The sequence below is a fragment of the Convolutriloba macropyga genome, chromosome 6, assembly GCF_964194025.1.
Source record: "Convolutriloba macropyga chromosome 6, txConMacr16.3, whole genome shotgun sequence".
Taxonomy (NCBI): Eukaryota; Metazoa; Xenacoelomorpha; order Acoela; family Convolutidae; genus Convolutriloba; species Convolutriloba macropyga.
In genome coordinates this window covers 71,917,147-71,938,941 of record NC_134473.1, presented here as the reverse complement: position 1 = coordinate 71,938,941, position 21,795 = coordinate 71,917,147, and the positions used below count along the sequence as shown (strand labels likewise).

Here is a 21,795-nt window from a genome sequence, read left to right as displayed (position 1 = left end):
AGATTTGAATCCCTCGCGCTTTTGTGCACTGAATGAAAATTTTCTGATTCTAATTTTCTCAGCGTTCTTGTTTCCCGCTCTGTTTTTCGGTCATCTGTTGTTCTATTGGTAATGGAGTTTAAAAAATTCTCTGTTATCTTTTTTTCGCCAAAATTGACTTTTCTCTGCGCTAAGTCGCCGAGTCTCTTTCCAGGGAATGAGGTTTTGTAGGCGATAAATTTGTGGGGGGGGGGGGGGGGGGAGAGAATTTTGAGTTTTCATGCAATAATAAACTGATCTATCAAAACAGATGGATTTTTTCATTTTCAGTGATATGCTTTAAAATGCCGCTGAGCAGATTGGAAATATCCCCTCTAAGTTTGTTAACTTTTAGATTTTTTACACATTATTTTTATACCTGCTTGCTGCTTGCGGTATGAAATCTAACCTTATATATATTGGCCAGAAAACTACAAAAAACGTGCTTTTGACAACGACACTAAATATAAGTTGAGTATTTAAAAAATCGATTATTTTGGCGCGTAATATTTGGCAATGGCATTAGGTATGATAGCTATTGATAGAGTAGAATTAGGCAATTAAGACGCACGAACGTCCTTTACTTCTCAGAATGAGGTCATTGAACTAAAACAGACGCCATTAGGAGGCGGACAGGGAGTCCAGACCACAGGTCCACAAATCTAGGCCACCAATCTAGGCTATACCAAACAGTTGTCGTGAACGCCGACAGATTATACCAACCTAAGGCCAAAAACTAGACCCGATCACAAGCCCAAATGCTGGAACAAAGAGCAGAACCAAGTACAGACGCTCGGCCTGACCAAACAGACCTAGACCATGGGTGCGAAAGAACAAAGTCAAGGCCAGATTCTGGACCAGACCCTCAAAACTCAAGGTCAGATAGAGCAGACAAAATTTCGACCAAACAGAGCATGTCCAAACACTGGTACAGAGAAAAACAGACCCACCGACAGACCCTACTTCAGGCTGAACAGAACCGGACCCTGTGTCAGGTACAACAGATCTGAGTCCTAATTTTCGGGCAGAGCCCTCAAACATCCAAACGCACTTCATAATTTATGTGTTTTAATTGTTTGGTTAGTGCTAGCTTAATCGTCTGCTCTATGCTTCTGGTTGCTAAATAGCACGAATTCTTGTTGACAAACATCGTCAATTTAGCGGCCCAGTATACGTTCTTGCGAAGGAACCGTTCTTGTTTTGGGGGCTAAACTTTTCTTCCATCATTCAGATCATTCCCTAAAGACTGTTTGTCCAGGCTAGACCGTAGAAACCAATCAAATGGTATGAGCCGGACCGAACAGACCACACTGTAGTCATAGGCCAGACCAAGAAGATCAAAGTCAGGTATGGGCAAGAGGGAAAGACGAAGTTACGATCAAACTGAACAGACCAAAATATGATAAGGGGCAAGCAGGCAATGAATTCGGGCCGCAATAGACGCCCGTTTCTGCGACCCAAGGACGTTTGGCCCATGACTAGCATTTGTCGCGCACCTCATCTTGGGTTACATGAGTGCATGTATGAATTAATTTTAATTCAGAAATACGCACTGGGTCTAATGGAATAAATGGGACTCCTAATTGAAGATAGATGAGTTTGGGACAATTTTCTGACGTTTTTTACGGACCTCATAAAAATGCCCGACACCTCCGAAATGAGAAATGTCATCTTTTAAGTTACAAATATGTCAAAAGACGAGCCATGCACAAGGTTTTTGTAGTAGACAGTAGCATATTTTTAATCGCAAAACTTCAAATTTCTCTTCACCCAAGAAAACTAAATGATCCCTTTCAAAGTAATGACAACCGGCTGTTCATGTGCGGGTTATTCAATTGGCCGAATATGCGGTCCAATCCTAACTGGCGGTCTGTTCATGAACACTTTCGGCTACTACTACAGCTGTCTTCTACAAAGCGCCCTTCTTCTAATCGCCAGTATCTTTGGTTTCGTTGTCTGTTTGAAACACGGACTAATGGGCAAGATTTATTACCAACGAGATGATGATAAGAGTAATGTTAAGACTACATTTACGACATTTTATCAGAGTTTGTCATTGGCGTCGACACTGACGGCAATGAACCGAAGCGGGTCAGTGTCTGCAATGTCAAATAGAGACAGTGTGGACTCCGGCAGTATATACGTGTTGCAATCTGCTCGACAAACTCAGCTCATTTCAATCAGCTATTCTTATTCTCAAAAACAGTTGAAGCAAAGTCTGAACAATTGAAGTATTATTGTTATTGCACATTGCACGATAGTGTAATTGTCTTTCGATTATTATACTTCATGGTGCTGACAATAGATCGAAAGACAACATAATTTCAACCAATAAGAATAGAGATTAATTTTCGACCTATTGTCCAAATTTTTCTGCTTTCGATCTGTTGTCCGGTCACCATATTTCATAAGATAGCTGTTAAATAAAATGCTTTTTAGTTCGATAGACAAGACAGATACCAATATAGACTTAAGCTTAGGATTTTTTTTTCAAAAATTTAATTTTCAAAAACTACAGTTATTTAAAAAAAGACAATAATTAGTGAAAAGGCCAAGCTGTCAGCAGGGGTTATAAATTGGATGTAGTGTGTGGCGGTGTGTGTGTGTGTATGTGCGTGTGTGTTTGTGTATGTTTGTGTGTAATAAAAAAAATGATCCGCTTATTTTTCCAAAGAATAAACATAACCAACTGATATCGGGTGAACTGGTGAGTGACTAGCGTGGGTCAGTACCTATCCTATCTGTGGTTCAAGGAGGCTAGCTTAAAGAGGCATCATTATTGAGAGAGAGAGGAACTATGATTACAAAAAGGAATAGAATGGGGGGTGGTGTTTTTAACTGAAGAGTTGCAGCAGTATGGTTGGAGTCAGGTGGATGGGTACTGGGGACGGGGGAGGAGGACCAGAACGGTTTGGAGTGAGGAGCTCTGAACCAACAAAACCAGCCCCTCACGCCATGATTTTTTTTTCCTTTCAGCAGTTTCGATTATTTCTACACTTGGATATTAGTAAAGCTCTAAGAGAAGTGCTCAGCAAATTATTAACCTCCGAGTTTTACAGCTTTATTCCGTTTTTGAGGATTAAAAAAATCAAACAAACGGTCTAATGAAAAAACTATTATATACCCAAACTATTTAATGTTGCTAATAAAAAGCATTAAAAGAGCTGAGCTTCAGACCACAGTTAAACTTGAAGTTGAACTCGAAAAGAACTTGAAATTTGCAATTGAGCTCCCTCAAATTCTCTTGTCATTGTGAACGTTTCGTTCATATACTCATACTTGTTTTCATACCTAGTCAAACTTTCCTACAACCTGTAAGCTACAGCAAGCTCCAATTTGAGCAAATTACTAGGAAACTTCATAGAAAATTTTTAGATGCCTCAAGGCAAGATTATTAAAAAAAAACTTATGGGGAAACTGTTACTTGATTTTCCTTGCCAATTTTGAATTCCAGTTCACAATTTAAGCCTATACCAGAGGAATTGATGCAACCATCAAAATAAGGGCTATTCGAACTAAGGACTTTCTATTCAAAGTGATACAAAACGAGGTAAGTCTGTGTCTGCGTCATTTTTGTAAATTGAACTAACAAACTACAGCAATCTGATATAATCAAAACTTAAAAGTTGGTTCTTAATAAAGAAACAGAAAATAGTTCTGGGAATCATTCGGCGATCGGAATTCAGCCTCGAGCACAAGCACTTGGTTCTGAGATCCAACTGCCTTAGGCTTCCCAGAACTATATTCTAACATCTACCTAAACTTTGTCAACCAAAAATTTGTCAGAATACTATTATCAACTTCCTTCGAGAGGTCGATTCAGAATTCTTTTTAATTTCTTTTAGTAGCAATTGCCTTATTAACTGACATTTTGCAAAGAGCGTATTTTTGAAACCTTTCTGCGTTTGTATATATATTTTTTATCAGTAATTTCAAGAAAACTGAAACAAGAAGCATTGCTTTTATTTACAGAAAACAGCGCAAAAGCTATTTATTCTTTCGAGATCAAATTGAGACGCAAAAAAAGTTTTGAATTATTGTAATATCAATTAACATCAGGAAAACCGCAAACTAGCTTCGGAAGAAGAACACTTGAGAGCACGAGCTTGGTAATTAAAATTGTGCTATTCCACAGACGGTAACTGAAGTATTTTTCAGCCTTTAGTAACAATATTTCAAATCTATCTTAACTTCTACTTTTCTGTAAAGCCCAGTGGTCTAGGCATCTAATACATAACATATGTTTACATGCAAAATATAGCACCTTTTTTATCAACATTATTTCTATATTAACTTCGGATATTCAACAAGATTTATTACCAATGAAATTTCAAAAAAAGGCTTTGTCCCAGTAATTTTTTAAAGCGATACGCAAGATTGTTTTAACTAATTTAATCAATATAGTATGCAAAATTTCCCACCATTTTAATCAAAATAATTCAACTAAGGTAGAAATGTGGTTTGCACACAGGCGTTTAATTATCGCGAACGATACCCTGGCCTTTGTTTTGCAATATTTGTAAATTTTGCAATAAGCGCAATGGTAAAAAAACTGAGAAAATTCTTGTCACTTCACTCTGCACTTTCGCTATGTAGTTTCTATTCCACTTATTCTTTTTACACGTTTTCTTAAAATTTGAATTTGCAATTTTCAGTGCAATGGTTGATTTGATTAAGATCGCCTGTGGTAAACTCGCGTCCCCGTTGACGAGCCTTAAATTTTCAGCCGGTCATGTGCAAACAATTCTCACATTAGTTGCTTCAAAATAGCGATTTTCTTTAATAACAGAAACTATTTGTTGATATGAATGAACTACACTAAAGTGTTAGGTCTAGGATATGTCAAAAACCAAGCAAACAAAATAAGGATCAAGATTCGAGGGAAATTTTCATTTTAAAGTTCTTGCGTTTTTTAGGCACAAAAAATCATTTTATCTTGAACTTACTAGTATCTTCTGCAACATACAAACTGAAAAACATCCATCTTGTGTACTTGCATTTCTCATTCTTTTGAAGGATAAACATAAACCGACTAATGTCGGAAGAATTGCTCTCGAACGACAGGCGGGTGGAAAAACATGTCACCACACCGAGATTCGAACCATGGACCTCCCTCTCCCTCACCAGAAGCACTGCCCACTCGGCTATCAGTCCCTGTTATTTGCTATGCTGCAACCGTTTTAATTTTAGCAACAAGCTTTACTTCGGAGTGACAGCAATAGATATCACTCAAAAATGAAGAACCAAAGCGTTAAAAACTGACTTGAGAAGTCAAAGAAAGTTCTAGAAGAAACGCGCAAAAACGGTCCAGCGAAAAATTTGCATAAAAAAGGCCAACTGATTTACAATAATTGCTATGAGCTTCGTTCAAGGGCAATTAATAAAAACATAGCTGGCAGATTGCCAGAAAATAGCCGCAATAGATTCGTAGATTGGCAGTCTAAAAAAAACAGTAAAAAAGACAGACCAAAAAAATTCGTCTTTTCATTGAAGGCTGATCTGTTATATTTTGATTAAAAATCTGAATAAGTTATTGCTGCCTCTATTAGCTGATCTCAAATAACCTTCATTTAGAGTGATACACACCCATTTGACCTTATCTCTTTGAATTAAAGTAAATAAAAGTCAATTTCAAAGTGAGGAAGTCATTTTTGAGAGTGAGGTAAGTCAAGTGTGACCAAAAATTTAATCACGCGATTGAACAAAAAAAACTCGCTCCACTAAGAGCGAAAAATGACGTCACGCATGCAATTCAGTTGAAATTGCATGAACGAATGAACAAAAAGTGGCTGTGACGTCATATGGTCGTAACAAAAATCATGACGACGAAATAAAAAAACATAGCAGGACAAGTCCTGACGTACAATTCAAAGAATTTTCATTGACTAAACAGAAAACTAGACCTAGAACGGACTATGAATCGATTGGAAAAACCATTTAGAAAAAAATCCGATCCAAAAAATCGAAAAAACAGTAAAAATCAAAGTGAAATTGCCGCATGTGAACAAAAAACCACTAGCGAGAAAGCGAATTTTTGTTCAAACCCCGTTTTCTCACTCTACTTTAAATTTAGAGCGAAAAAATTTCACGCCGCAAAACCACTCGCTTTTTCGCTCCACTTCCTGTTTCGGCGTGACCAAAATCACTACTCCAATTTGACTTCAAAAATCATGAAAATGTGTGAACAGATCTTAAAAAAAAAAAAAGACAGCGCCCCAATACAATTCAAATTCTTTGAATTGTAAAAAAACCAAGAGAAGGCCAATAATAGCCCCAGCTATCGCTGTGCGGCTATTAAAAAAACAATCACTATTGCTAACAAAAATAGAAGATCAAAGGAAAGTTTTCAATTCTGTCCTCGTGTATTCAATTTGAATACCCATTATCGCAAAAGTACACATTGCTTAATTTGTAATCTAACAGGAACTTTCTTCTAAGTTTAAGCCAGATCATAGCACTGGCAGGTAGAAGCCGTAAAATTAATGGTGCAATTTTCTGTATTTCTAAGTCATTTGGTGAGCACATTAAAGAGGTCACGCGGGCGTTTAAAACCTGAACTTTTCAGCTCGTAATATTTTCCAGATCGCATCGCTTTACCTTAAAGCAAACGAACACTCGTAACTAAAAGGGTAATTGGTTACATGTAGTCCACTGCCATGCAATAAGATTTGTCTTTTTTTAATGTTGGTAGTGGCGTGACGCAAAATTATTTGTTGAGTACAATATGGCATTTCAAATGTTTGCTAGAGAAAATTGATTCATATTCACAAACTCCTAAGAATCATCAGTTCAGTAATTTAGGTGGTTAAGTGACGGAAATGTTCGCGAGAAAATGAAAGGCCTGGAGTGGTTTAGTAGAAAACAGCGTAGCAAATTAAATTCTAATCTAACAATACATTAGGAAAGATCAATTTTGAGTCAGTCTGCGAGCGAAATCCGGTTTCAAACTCCACACGACTGCACCTGAGAACGACTGGGCCTTATTACAAACTTCAGACAGCATTGCCTTGAACAGTGCATTGTTACCCTCTCCGAGTTGCTTTTTAAACTGACCAATCAACTCGTCACTCGTTGCTTCTCCCGGATTCTCAGAATGATACTTGATGAAGGTCACCAGGTCTTCTAGAAACTTCTCGTCCATGACTGCAGAGTGCACGGTAGGATCATCAGTTGTTGCGTCATCGTTCGAGAACGGGTTCGAAGAAACTTTAGCAGATGCCGCTTGGAGCTTTTTCTGTTTTAGTTTCTTCAACATTTCTGCACTTGAAAGAGGTTTAAAATTACTCTCCGAAGATTGGGAGGAACTTGTTCCCGCAGAAGAGGACCCGATTGACAGATTTGATTTTGTTCCAAACTTCTTAGAGCCTTTGTTCATGAATCCACTTCTTCCCGTCCAGTTAGGGATGCCGTCCATAGCGGATTGGCAATGTTCTTGGGAGAATTTCAGCTTCGCAACCGCTTCTTGGGCAACCCTACAACAAACACAAATTTATGCAAATCCTTTGATAAAATCTTCATCTATGTTTCTAGCCTAGAAAAACGAATTTGAAGCGCATCTATCCGATCTAAAAGCAATATTTTCCTATTTACTTCCAGCATGGCTATGAAATAATTTTAAGATGTGTCTGTTTTAAGCGTTTATTCTCATTTCACGTTAATGAACTGATTTCTGCGGTGGATATCAGCATGCGATATTGCAAAGAGGAGTTTATTGAAAGCCACAATACATTTTGGGACGCTCTTTCCATAAAAAAAAAGAAAAAAAAGTTCATTGCAATTTCACAATTCAAATTCTGTTTGTTTCACAAACTTTTCGGCCTCCTTCTCCACAAGCCAGTAATCTGGACCTTGGCTCTTGTCCTCAATGACGTCATGCTGTATGGCTCCCTGTAGTCCCCCTCCCTTGAAAAGTTTCCCCAAAATGTAATCACTGTCATCTTCGTCTCCATCCTTGGTTCTATCATCTTCGCAGTCCCCCGTTTCCTTGTGCTTCCTCTTCATCGTTCGCACTTTGTCCAGGCCTGAAACGAAGAACAGCGAAAAATAATCTAGACAGGCGGTGGACTTTTCATGTTTGATATGGGGCTATGCAGGACCAACTACTGAGATAATGGACCAGGATAGGCAACAAGTCTTACGTGCATGCATACTGGAGTAACCATTACAACAACCTCGTATAATAATGGCTGCTTTTTCGTGTTCTTCAAGGCCAACTTGAAGAATTTTGAGGGTGAGGTCGGTCATGAACGGAGAAAAAAGAAAACCATAACCGACTAACGTCTGGCGAATTGCTCTCAAACGACCGTCGAGCCGTTGGCTTCGTCAGTACCTAACCACGATTTAGTGAAGCTAGCTTTAGCTTAATTGAAGGGGCGTGACGTGAGCGCAGCGGGGGGTGATCTTTGTCTGCACGGGGCCTTTACGGTCTGAACGACGTTCAGGGGTGGGGATTGTGGGGGGGGGGGATATAAAACCCATAAAACCATTTTTGAAGACAAAAAGTCAAACGGGTAAGACGAAAAATCGGTCAAGCGAAAAAAAGACCAACAGGACTAATATAATTGCTAGAAAACTCGTAGTGAAAAGGCAAAGTGAAAGTAACCACGTAAAAGCTGGGAAGTAAGAAACATCGGTCGTACAAAATTTCCCAAAATTTTTTATCAGGTTAAAGCAAAAAATAGTGCCACTGAACTTCGCTTTTTTGAACGTTCCTCTTACGTTTCTACGCCAAAAGAGAACCAAATAGATAAAACCCACAGGAATGCTGTGGGTTTTATCTATTATTTTATAAGCTAAGTGCTTCATAAAAAATGCATAAGAATGAGTACTAACCATTGATTTTGGCGCCGTCAATCTTTCCTCCACCACTCACAGCGCACCTTAATGTATCCGACTTCTTCAGTTTCCGTATCATACTCTTTCCAACTTCACTTTCCGTTGAAACTCCCCATTTACTCAGCATCTGCTTGATGGCCGATTTAAGTGCACGCTTCTCACGTTTATTCAGTTTCTTTTTGGACGAAGGCGTAGAATCAACTCGTTTTATTTTCTCACTCGAGTTACTTTTCGTCAAACTTGGAGCTGAATGACACTTTTTCAGATTCACAGACCGAGACGGGTTCTCTGGGACATTCCTGTACTCATTTCCATTATTCACAGAGCTTTCTGTTTTGATATGTTCTTTGCTCTTGCTAAGCCTGAGTGGCATGGGTTTGGTGTACTTAGCTTGCCTGTTTTTATCAGATGGCCCTTGTGACTCTTTCTCTGTCAAAGCTACCCCCACATCAGCTCCAATTCCAGCAAAAATTGAACTAGTCTCTGTTCCTTTCTGATTTGATTCATCGTCTCCGAGCGTAAATAAGTCATACAAATCATGCGACTTGAAAAATCGACGTTGCTTTGGATCTTTCAAAATTCGATTAGTCAAAAACAATTTGAAAATTTGGCGATGATAGATCTTTTCTTCGATAGTTCCAGTACATACTAAACGGTATATCAACACATCCCGGTTCTGCCCGATTCGCCAAGCCCGTTCTCTGGCTTGCATGTCAGTTCCAGGATTCCAATCCGGATCGTAAATCAAAACCCGGTTAGCGCCCACTAAATTAACACCCAGACCTCCCGTTTTAGTCGTTAACAGAAACACAAAAATTGACGGATCTGAATTAAACTGTTGAATCATGGGCTGCCTACTCGCGACAGAAGTTTTGCCCTCCATTTTAAGAAACCTGTAATCGAAATGGATCAAGAACTGCTCAAACACTTTCAGCATTTGAACAGATTGGGTAAATATTAGTACTCGATGACTCTGGCGTTTCCAGAGCCGAAGCAACGATTCGACAACAACCATTTTACCAGACTCCCGCCAGTGACCATCTTCGCCTATTTCTGATTGAGAAATTTCCTTCCCTATAGCTTCAAATATACTCGGATGGTTACAAATTTTACGCAAATTTGTCAAACTCGAAAAAAGAAGTTCTCTACGCTGTCCAATATTCCTGAGATCTAATTTGTCAATGTAATTTTTGTACAGAATTCGTTGATCATCAGCCAATTTGCAGAACAAAATTTGTTCACTCTTTTTCGGAAGGGTCAAGGAGCTTTTCACGTCATCTTTGACTCGTCGCAAAAGATACGGACTAATTGTATCCCGCAGTACACAGGCACATTTATAAGCAGTTTGAACCTGAACATGATTGGCGTTTGTATAGCCTCCCTGAGTAATCGGAACCGCAAAATGTTCTTGGAAAGCTGGCAAAGTTCCCAACTTACCTGGATAAACAAAATCAAAAATGCTCCACAATTCTTTCAAATTGTTCTGAATAGGCGATCCACTCAAAATTATCCGATGATTAGTTCTGAAGTTTTTGCAAGTCAGAGTAATCTTTGCATCTGGGTTTCGGATTTGATGGCCTTCGTCTAGAATTACATAATGCCAATTTTTATTCACGATAATTTGCTCCAGATTCCGAACAATTGAGTATGAGCAAACTAGAATGCCGTTGGAATTGGCTATTTTTGAGACAACTTTGCTTTGACTCGAGTTGTCACTGTCCGACGTCAAAGCTGCCACACGAAATGGAGGCCACCATCTGTTCAACTCAGCCACCCACTGTTTGACTAAAGTCGCGGGACAAACTATAATAGTCGGTCCCAAGCCCTTATAGCTCCACACTGAGTAATCGGTAATCGAAGAGTACTTTAATCCCGCCAAGAAAGATATAATTTGCACCGTTTTTCCAAGTCCCATTTCATCGCCTAAAATTCCGCCAGTTCCGTTAGTGTGTAAATTTACGAGCCATCTCAGCCCAGTTTTCTGGTACTTGAAAAGCTGATCGTATATGAACTTCGGAACTCTCAATCCGTTAACTTCTTCAAAGTTCTCTCGATTGCTGGCATCAAATTTTGCGTCCGCTACTCTACTAGCATAATCAGAGTCATTCCAATCACCCACTCTCCTTACAGTTCCTGATTCATCGTCAGTGCTCAAGTATCCCAATTCCTCGTCAGTTTCGTACTCCGAATCCTCTTCAAACTCACTACCAGAACCCTCTATTGCTGATTTCGTTTTCCTTTTTACATCTGCGTTTTTCCGCTCAACAGCTTCTGTAAATTCTTCATGTTTTAACTTGCCGACAATTTGCTGAAGTTTTTGCTGCGAAACGCGGTCATTGTAGCCTTTCTTCTCATTGTCTTTTAAATTTGCATTGCTTGCTGCTTCAAACGGCGTAATTTCACCAATCCTTATTAACCTCTCACGTTCGGTTTCTTCAGTTTTCAGTTTGTTTTGAGTGCTTGTATCTGAAAAAGAGTCGATATCTTTCCGCAGTTTTTCTGCTTCTTTATTTAACTCTTCCAAACTTAACTCCAATTTGGCTTGTTTTGTTATAAGATCATTTCTTTTCTTCTGAACTTCAAATAAAGCGGACTGGTTCGCTTTTTTCATTAGGTTAATGACATCATCGATCTGCTTTTTCTGAGTTACAATTCTTTTTTCAATCTTTTCTAATTCAGCTTTCGAGTTAATGAAATCTTGAACTTTTATTTGTTTTTCGAATTGCTCAATTGCTTGGTTTTCGAAATCTTTCTGACTGTACGCATCAACGCCGAGACCCGAAAGTTCATCATTATCAGCCCCTGAAGATTGAATCAAACTTGTATTAACCGAAAAGCTGACTTTGTGAGACTCATTTTTAAGCTTCTGATTACGTAGAGATCCAGGCAGTTCAGGAGCCACGGCTTTCGCTATTTCTGTTAAAAGGCTTTCTTTATTATGGTTATTGAGAGAAGAGGAACTTGAACTGTGCGGCAGACTTAAATCTTGCGCATTAGAGTTGCGCATGTGGTTCGCAGACAGCAGAAAGTGCGGCGTCACTTGACCAGAAGACGCAGACATCGTGCCAACATTTACATTTAGACCTGAAAAGAAATCCGGTCCAGGTCTTATCACAGTTCACAAAAAAGTTAACGGAAATATTAACAGTAAACAATTTGTCTTCAAAAAGCTGTCGGACGAGGATCAATTAAAATTGCTTCAGACGCGGATGCATTCTAAGGGTCTTTCCCATTATAGCACCCCCCCCCCCCCCCGGCTTAGTGGTCAGATAACCTATAGCCCCCCAGTAGTAGTAAAGGGGGGTCCCCAACCAACCACTCAACACTAACGTGTGTTCGTGCTCGATTGGGGACCCCTTTATCCACTACTACAGTAGTGGATATATCAGAAATGTGAATGTGATATCCGTGCTCCATTGGATGCCTCCCTCTATCCACTACTCTCCTAACAGTTCCTGATTCATCATCAGTGCTCAAGTATCCCAATTCGTCGTCAGTTTCGTACTCCGAATCCTCTTCAAATTCACTACCAGAACCCTCTATTGGTAATTTTGTTTTCCTTTTAACATATGCGTTTCTTTCGCTCAGCAGCTTCTTTAAATTCTTCATGATTTAACTTGCCGACAACTTGCTGAAGTTTTTGCTGCGAAACGCGGTCAGGGTCGCCTTTCTTCTCATTGTCCACCACTACATATACATATTGTGATAAACTTGTTGTGATAAACTTATTAAATAGTGTGATTTCAGTTGTTGATGATCTGCGAGGCAGCAGTTGTGGCCTCTGAAATCTTGTTATAATCTGTTATGGTATTTATTCTTGGAGCCAGCAGTTTACATCATTCATTGCAGAAGTGGTCCCAAGTTACAAACCGACAATTATTTGAAAATATTATTGCTGTCCCGGGCCTCAACCTACATCCAGGAAGCAAAGCGAAACTCAAAGTAGTACAGAATCGTCTAGTCGAAATCCCGGTTGGTGAAACAATTATTTTATGGCACGACGTTATTAACAACTCGATCACAAAGCACCCGTCAGATTCGAGACAACCGCTAAACGCCGACGAACTTATTACTGTGTTACAAAAAATCCGAGTATTCATCAATGGTATAGTCTACTGTCAAAAAAAAGGAGCAGCAAACGTCTTTGAAAAACTTTGTTCAACGGGAATTCCAACTCTCCACATTATCAAGGACCTGCTGTCAAAGAAAAAGCAGAAAGATACCAAAATTACCTCTCAATATTCAGAGCTTCATCAATATTGGAGAATTGAAATCAAAACTTTGACGACCGTTAGGAAATATCACGGCGATCTGAAGCAAATCAAGCAGAAGAAGCAGCGTCCATCAAAAATAAAAAGAGAAAAAGGATTAAAGTGACTTTGTTAGTAGTTTCCTTCCGTAGTAAGGTTAACGGTACCAATAAGTAAAATCAGTTTTTCCTGCTAACTGGTGTCCTTGATTAAGTTCTTGGGCTAAGGCTAGCAAGAAAAGCATTAACTCTTCCTCGCATTACCGCGTGCTGAAGTGCCTAGAAGTTTCACAACCTATACCAAAAATATAAACTTGAAGTGCAAAGCCTTGAAATGACACCCAGATCAGTAAATTGCGATTCATGCAACATCAAATTAAAGAAAGAAAAATTTGTTTGTACTTGTTGCAATAAAACGTTACGCATGACTCCAGGATGCACGGGCTTTACCGTAGAAGAAATTAAAGTCTTGATCAAATTAAATGCAAATATACTTCACGTCTGCAATAGTTGTACAGAAAAAAAGGGGGTCAGGCGACCTAAGTCAGGCTTTCTCAACAAAAACGGATGGAAAACTAGATGATCTCAGTTTGAAAGTGGAAACATTGAATAAACAATTTCAAAAATCAAACGAATTATTTAACTCAATCAAAGCAGAACTCTCAGAGTTAAAAATAACGCCGCAATCTTATGCCGCTTCTCTAGGGACAATTGCGAAGGGGAAAGTGTTCTACCAAGACATAAATGACAATGGAATGGGTATTCGAGTAAGAGGAATCCCAGAAAATGAATCAAAGTCACCAGACGAAAGACTTCATGCCGATATGAATGCTATTGAAGAGATTTTGTGTTACCTAAAAGTAGCTGACAAGCGACTCTGCAAGGTCACGCGCATTGGAAAATATAACCCAGAAAAGGGTCCGAGAACCATCCTTTTAAATCTAGAAACCCTATTAGCAAAGAGTTAGTGCTGAAATCAGCTTTCAGGCTTAAAAATTTCAATCGACGAGTCTTCATAAGCCCTGAGATCACTCCAGAGCAGTTAAAAATTGAAAATGAGTGTCTGAGAAAAAGACGACTGCTGGTTGACAACCACATGTTCCCAAACACAGATGTTAGAGTCCGAAACTTGGTCGTCGAGACCAAACAAGGTGACAAATGGGTGGAATACAAAAAAATCTGATTGAAAACGACGTTGCTGGCGCATCGTCAGCCGACGAAAGCTGACTACGAAAAATAACAATCTTATCATATAACGTCCGTAGTATCCTGAAACCTGAGCGTCGAATGAAATTAGCGAACTGCCTGACAACTTTAGACTTTGATATTATCTGTCTCACGGAAACCTGGCTGACAGCTGAAATTTCAGATAGTGCGCTTTTTATACCAAACTACGTAATCAACAGAAAGGACAGACAGTCAACTGAAAGCAAATCAAAACACGGCGGTGTTTTAGTAGCTGCCGAAAAAGGCATCCCATTTGAAACAGTTAACCTAAAAATAACTCATGACGACTTTTTGGCACTGAAAATAACAATTAGTGAGACCTCAATTCTACTGGTCTGCATATATAATCCCCCGCACGGAAGTCGCTATCAATGGACTACTGAAAACTTTTTAAAGCTACTGACTGAATTCTGCAACTTAACAAGCCAGGAAATGATTCAATGCACTCCGATTGTAGGCGACATCAACCTCTCGGGAACAGATTGGGAAGCAATGGACTCCAACGACAACTATGAATCAGAGATCCAGGATAAACTGATCGAATCAAACTTCTCGAACATATCCAATCAAACGCTAGATGTTGTCCTCACAAATAATACACATCCAGTGATAGAATGCTATCAACATCAAAACCTTCACAGGAGCTTTGAGGTAAACAAGAAGCAGTGTTCAGATCACCTACCAATTCTGACTTCTGTTGTGTTTCTCGGTACAATTGTCAAAAACTCAAACACGTGCCGTAAATTTGCCATCAAAAGAGCTGACTGGAAAAAACTGAATCAAGCCCTTGAGGAAAAACGCCTTCAAACCCTTCTGTTTTAGTAATGTTGACGCATTATTGAACCAATGGTACACATGGATTAGACACCAATTCAACAATCACATTCCTAAAGTAACATCGAGCAGCACTGCCTCCTTGGGCCAGTATGGAAACTTCTCACATGATTAAGCAGTTGAACATCAAAAAGAAGGCTTGGAAAAACTTGAATCTTAGTAGACTCCTCAAACTAAAGAAGCTGGAGAAGCAAATTTTGAAACAACTGGACATCGATCTAAACATTTTCGAAGACAAAATTTTCTCAAGCATGCGTTTTAGCAGTATACAAAAATACCTGAAATGTATCCGAAAGCCCTCTGTTTTGCCAGCAACAATCAAGTTCGGTAACGAAAAAGCTAGTGGTGACAGCGAAAAAGCCACCCTTTTCAATTTGTTCTTCAAAAGTGTATATTACAGTAAAGAACCTTCTCGAATGATTTACACTAAAAGTATACTTAACTTTATAAAAACTTCGCGCCTGGAAATTGAAGAGCTCTCGCAAAACTTAGACCTGAACAAATCAACAGGCCCTGATAACCTAGGAAATATCATCCTCAGAAATTGCGCTAAGACTTTGAGTAAATCTCTTCTATTACTGTTCCAAACAATCCTGAATAAAGGAATTTTTCCGGAATTCTGGAAACTAAGTCAAATCACGCCAGTATATAAAGAGGGAAGTAAAGCCGATGTCAACTGCTATAGACCCATAAGTCTTTTATGCTGCGTCTCAAAGCTGTTGGAAAGAATAGTTTTCAACCGAATATACTCACATTGCAAAGACAATCTCTTTGAAAACCAATTCGGATTTAGACAGAGGAGGTCTGCAATAACTCAACTACTACTTTTTCTAAACTCTTTGTATGCCAAACTTGACGATGTGAAAACGAAAGAGCTGTCAGTCCTCTACTTAGACTTTGCAAAGGCCTTCGACAAAGTCTCCCACAGCAAACTAAATGAAAAACTGCATTTTTTCGAAATTGGAGGAAATCTTTTGAAACTGAATGAAAGCTACCTTAACAGAAGGAGACACTGCGTCGAGATAAATAATGCATTGTCCGAAAAATTAGAAATCATTAGCGGTGTTCCACAAGGGTCAATCTTAGGTCCTCTGCTCTTCCTCATCTTCATAAATGACTTTCCATCAGAAACTCCTCTCACTGAAAATTTCGGTTTCGCAGATGACTTCAAACTGATTAGCGTAACCAGGAAGAATTAAAAAAGAGCGTGGAAGGAATCGAAAACTGGTGCGATCGAAATCACATGACACTAAACGCATTAAAATGTAAACTTCTCTCTCTCAAAAGCGAACAAAAAGCCTCACTAAAAAATCAGGAGTTAGGAGAGGTTCATAGTCAACGGGACCCTGGTTTGATTGTCTCCAAAAATCTTAATTGGAATAGCAACTGTAATCACCGGCTTTCGAAAGCAACAAAAGGATTCTACCAAATAAAACGAAGCATGACTGACAGCGCCTCATTAAAAAATTAATAGAATGCCTACACTGGCTATGTCGTGCCAACACTATCATACTGTTCTCAAGCTTGGCTCCCAAATAGACAGCAGATGGAGAAAATTGAAAAACTACAAAAAAGAGCCACTTCATGGATACTAAGTGGAAGGAACTGCACCTACAAAGAAAAGTTAATAGCACTTAAACTGTTGCCCCTAATCCTGTATGTCGAATTGCACGATTTACTACTTTTACTATCGTTACTTGACAATAAATTCGACATCAAAGTAAGCTTCGAATATCAAGACTTTGAAAAGACTAGACAAAGCGCAAGAGGTGAATTAAAAAAAGCAAAAAAAAATCGTCTCAGGAAGACTGATGAAAACTTCCTTCACAGAGCCAAACTACTTTACAGCATCTTTTCCAAAGTTCCTTCTAATTCAACAAAACTACTGAGCAAAAAACTGTGATCGACATCTACTGGAACTTCTTTCAAACAATATACGACTTTGACAACAAATGCACGTGGAGAATCTTATGCAAATGTGGGATGTGCAACCCACAATTGAAAATCGAATAGAAATAGGACACGAAAACAAGGGAAGACCCTAGAGCCTGAACTACTACTACTACTACTACATTCTTATACATTTTAAAAAAATCATTTCGTCTTACTTAGATCAATAAAATACCAGCTCAACTCTACACTTTTGTTATATGATTTTTTTCAATGTAATCTATGTAACCCTGTGATCCAAGTAATCCTGTAATCAACCCCCTACCTAATTTCTGCTTGCAACCCATGTAATCCTGTAATCCACAAATTTTTGCCCCTTTTACTAAATTTTAGATATTATGAGCTCTTTTTCTGTTTATTGAGATCTATTTAAAACAGTGTTGCATAAAGGACACAAAATCCTTTGAGAACAACAGTTTTTACATAATCTACCAGTTTCATAAAAGCAATCTTTATTCTTCTCAAGTTTACATAAACAACAATTTCTAGTTGTTTTATTATTACTACTTTCAGTTTTTTTAACTCAATCATAATTTCTCTTTTTAAATCATCTATGATTTCTTTTTTAACCTCATCTTTTAAGTTTATTACAGAATTAGAAATAGAATTACAATTAGAATTAGAATACGAATTACAAATAGGATTAGAATTAGAATTAGAATTAGAATTAGAATAAGAAATAGAATTAGAATTAGAAATGGTATAACTATTACCCTTTGAATTAGAAATATAATTAGAATTAGTATTAGAACTAGAATTAGAATTAGAATTGGGTTTAATATTATCCTTTGAATTAGAATTAGAATTGGAAATAGAAATAGATTTTGAATTGGAGTTAGAAAAAGAAATAGATCTAGAATTAGAATTTGAATGAGAAATTGATTGGTGTTAAAGTTATCCTTAGAATAAGAAATAGATCTAGAATTATAAGTAGATCTAAATTAGAAATAAATTTAGAATTAGTAGTACAATCTTTTTCAAAACAAATACCATTGATTGATTTATAGCCACATGCACATTTATGCATTTTATCTTTATGAAATTCTGATACTTAAAAACTAGATTTGCAGGAGTGCCAAATCTATATTTACATATATTCTCTGAACATTTAATAGCGCTCATTTATAATGGGCTAAAAATTCAATTAATTTTGAAACACTCATCTAAATATTCATAACCCAACGTATATAAAGTACTATAGTTACATCTTTTTTTTTCAAAAATCTGTTCAATTTTTTGAGCTAATTTATTTCTGATATATTTAACAAGAAATCCAGTAAATTTTTAAATTCTTGTCATATAGGTCAAACAAAACATCATTAATTTTTAATTTGAGTCTTTTGTGATTTTATTCACATATCTTTCTTATAACACATCTGATTTGGCTTGGTCTTCGTTTAAGTGTTTATTTTGGCTGTAAACACTAACAATATCATGGTGAGCATTGAGTCCCATGGTCATGACCATTAACGTTATCGTTAACATTATCATAACCCCAACCACAACTACACCCATTAACCAATTTATTTGTTCTATTTAACATAGTACTTGCACATGCTGACAATAGATCTGCAGTTCTCAGGGTAGTATCTGGATTCATATAATTATACATGGTAATAGCTGAAACATTAATTTCAAAAAGAGCTGATAAGAATCTTAACAATCGTGCTTTAACTTTTTCTTTTGTTAAAACATCATTCCATATTTTAATACTTCTTGATTTAAGAGTTTTATTAAAACAGAACTCTTAGTTATTAAGGTTAATAAAATTTCTCTCTGAGGGATTTATTATTAGTGATTTAATATATGTAATGACTTTATTCATCTCGTCATTTGATAGTTCGTCCTGTATACTAAGAGCTTTCATATCTAAGAAACCAACTCTTGAATCATATATCATAGTTATTTTTTTTATCTATAATAACAAAAGTATCCTTTTTCTTATTAAATTTAACTATACCATAGCAACGATCAGAAGCCAATCCAGCGGTGCTATTATAATGGTTGCTATTTAACCCGGTAATTATGCCACGAAAGTCACGTTTGCATTTATATATGTCGTTGAAATTTTTAAATAGATCAGGTCTATTTTAGGTTGTTATGTAAATAATATCACAACTCACTCTTGCTGTGTTAACTATTTGAGCTGGTTTACGGCACATTACCATAATTTGAATATTTTGACGTCTTCCATCTGAGAATAAACAAGCTATATCCTTATAAAAATTATCCCCATATCATCAAGAACAATTGCACTATTTTTGAAATTAACAAATTTTCTATTGTGATCAAATTCAAATCACACATATTGAAATTGGTATAAACTCTATTAGCTTCTTGATTGATCCGATACGTTTCATCTTTGCATACTATAAGTTTTTGCTTTTGCTCCCTAACTTGTTCTGAAACTTGCTCTTGAACTTGTTCTTGAACTTCATCAATAGAAGGTGCTTGCCAGATTTCATATATTTATTCTTAAACTTTACCTATGGGTTTATCTTTATGCCTACTGGGGTCATTATAATTCACCTCTACTTGCTCAATTTTTACTTTAGTTTTATCTTCTTCTTTATATGTATAAGGATTTAATCCTTCAGTTGAAATTTGATCCCTAAATAGTGTTAAATATTGTCTAACAAAAAAATCTTCCCTGTCCCAGTTGCACCATAAACTATAGTATGTAATGTTGACTTTTCATATTCAAATCTTAGTAGACCTTTCTCTAAAAATTCACCAAAACAATATTCTAGTTTTGTGTATTTTTTTGATATTCAATCACATACTATAAGACATAATATATTCAAGAAAATAGAAATCATAACTGCACTACCCGTCTCCATTCTTATATATTGATATTATTATATTGTTATATAATAAAATGATGATTTTAACTTTTGAGAAACTGAATAATAGATATAACATTGAGAATAAACTATGAGTAATATTGAAATAGAGAAAATAGGCGGATATATAATTTAATAACAATAGAAAAAAAATATGAGAGATCAGACACCCAATAACATCAATGACAGCAACTTCACCCTTTGTGTTAATCTACATCCAACTGATGGCACTCATTGGGTTTTAGTTATAAGGAGGGAAGGTGTTGAGACTTATTACTTTGATAGTTTTGTGTTGATACTCTACCACTGTTCCTAGAAGAATATGTTGATCTAGGGTCTGATGAGAAAAACAAGAATATGATGAATATTATTGTGGTTACCATTGTCTTTAAATGATCTGTCTTATTGATGGAGGATTTACAATAAGGAGTGCTCTCAATATTTTAATCAATCAAGTTAAAAATCCTAAAATAAAAAATGAATGTGTTTGTATAAGTTGTAGTAGTTTACATAATAATGTAAAGATAATAAAGATAATGATAATGATAATGATAATGATATTGATAATGTCAACGATAATGATAATGATAAAGACAATGTCAATGAAAATGTCAATAATATTGATAATGTCAATGTCAATGACAATGTCAATGACAATGACAATAATAAAGACAATGTTAATTGTAAAGATAAAGATAAAGATAAAGATAAAGTTAGATTTATATATCTATTTGGTGAAAAACATCAAAGGGGTAAACTTAACAGCAAGGAAAATCCTAATAACAAAATTTCTATTAATGACAATGGAAGTCTACAATCATGTACTATACTATTGTTAAACTGCAGAACTTTAGATGTATAATATCTGGTCCTATTGAATGTGGTAAGACATTCTTATTAAGGCAATTAATTATAAGTAATATATATTGTGATAAACTAATTATCATTGGTCCTACTGGTGATCAATATGAAGTTTTAGAGAGTTTTAATCGACGAAGTCGCAACTCTGTTGATAGTAAAGCAAGTATTGAGTTTATTAAAGATATAAAATGTTTACTTTCTCCTGATCGACTACCAAAAGACTTAAAAAAACTTATGATGTTTCATGATTTTAAAACAAAAAGGCCATTTATTAAAGAATATTTTGTAGAGGTGGACATTATAATTGTAATGTGATATATCTGATTCAAATTCTATTCTCATTAGATAGACAAAGTGTTAGAGAGAATTGTAATCTATTTATTCTATTTGAACAATGAGGTAAAGCCCTCACATCTATATATCAAGATTTCTTTAATGACGCTGAACTTGATTATAAACATTTTACTAAATTATTTAGTGAAGTATGGAGAGAGCCATATAACTATTTGTTATCGATATATCTAAATAAAACTAATTGTAAATTAAGAATCAATTGGGATTGCAGAGTTTTGTAATTCAGTCTTATCTATATATCAGTATGGATATCTATATCTATATCTTTATCTATCTATATCTATGTCTATATCTGTATCTATTCCATATCTATATCTATATCTATATCTATGTCTACCATCATATCTATATCTATATCTATATCTATATCTATATCTATATCTATATCTATATCTATATCTATATCTATATCTATATCTATATCTATATCTATATCTATATCTATATCTATATCTATATCTATATCTATATCTATATCTATATCTATATCTATATCTATATCTATATCTATATCTATATCTATATCTATATCTATATCTATATCTATATCTATATCTATATCTATATCTATATCTATATCTATATCTATATCTATATCTATATCTATATCTATATCCATATCTA

General features: G+C 36.4%; 1 protein-coding gene across 1 annotated transcript; it reads right to left on the bottom strand.

The window, feature by feature from the left end:
• Window positions 1–6,880: 6,880 nt before the first annotated feature.
• Window positions 6,881–11,933, bottom strand: LOC142340588 (DNA excision repair protein ERCC-6-like). The gene is made up of 3 exons (XM_075391262.1): window positions 8,851–11,933; window positions 7,829–8,039; window positions 6,881–7,490 (listed from the first exon to the last, which is right to left on the bottom strand). The coding sequence occupies exons 1-3, from the start codon at window positions 11,912–11,914 to the stop codon at window positions 6,926–6,928; spliced, it is 3,840 nt and encodes a 1,279-aa protein (XP_075247377.1). The 5' UTR covers window positions 11,915–11,933; the 3' UTR covers window positions 6,881–6,925.
• Window positions 11,934–21,795: the final 9,862 nt, after the last annotated feature.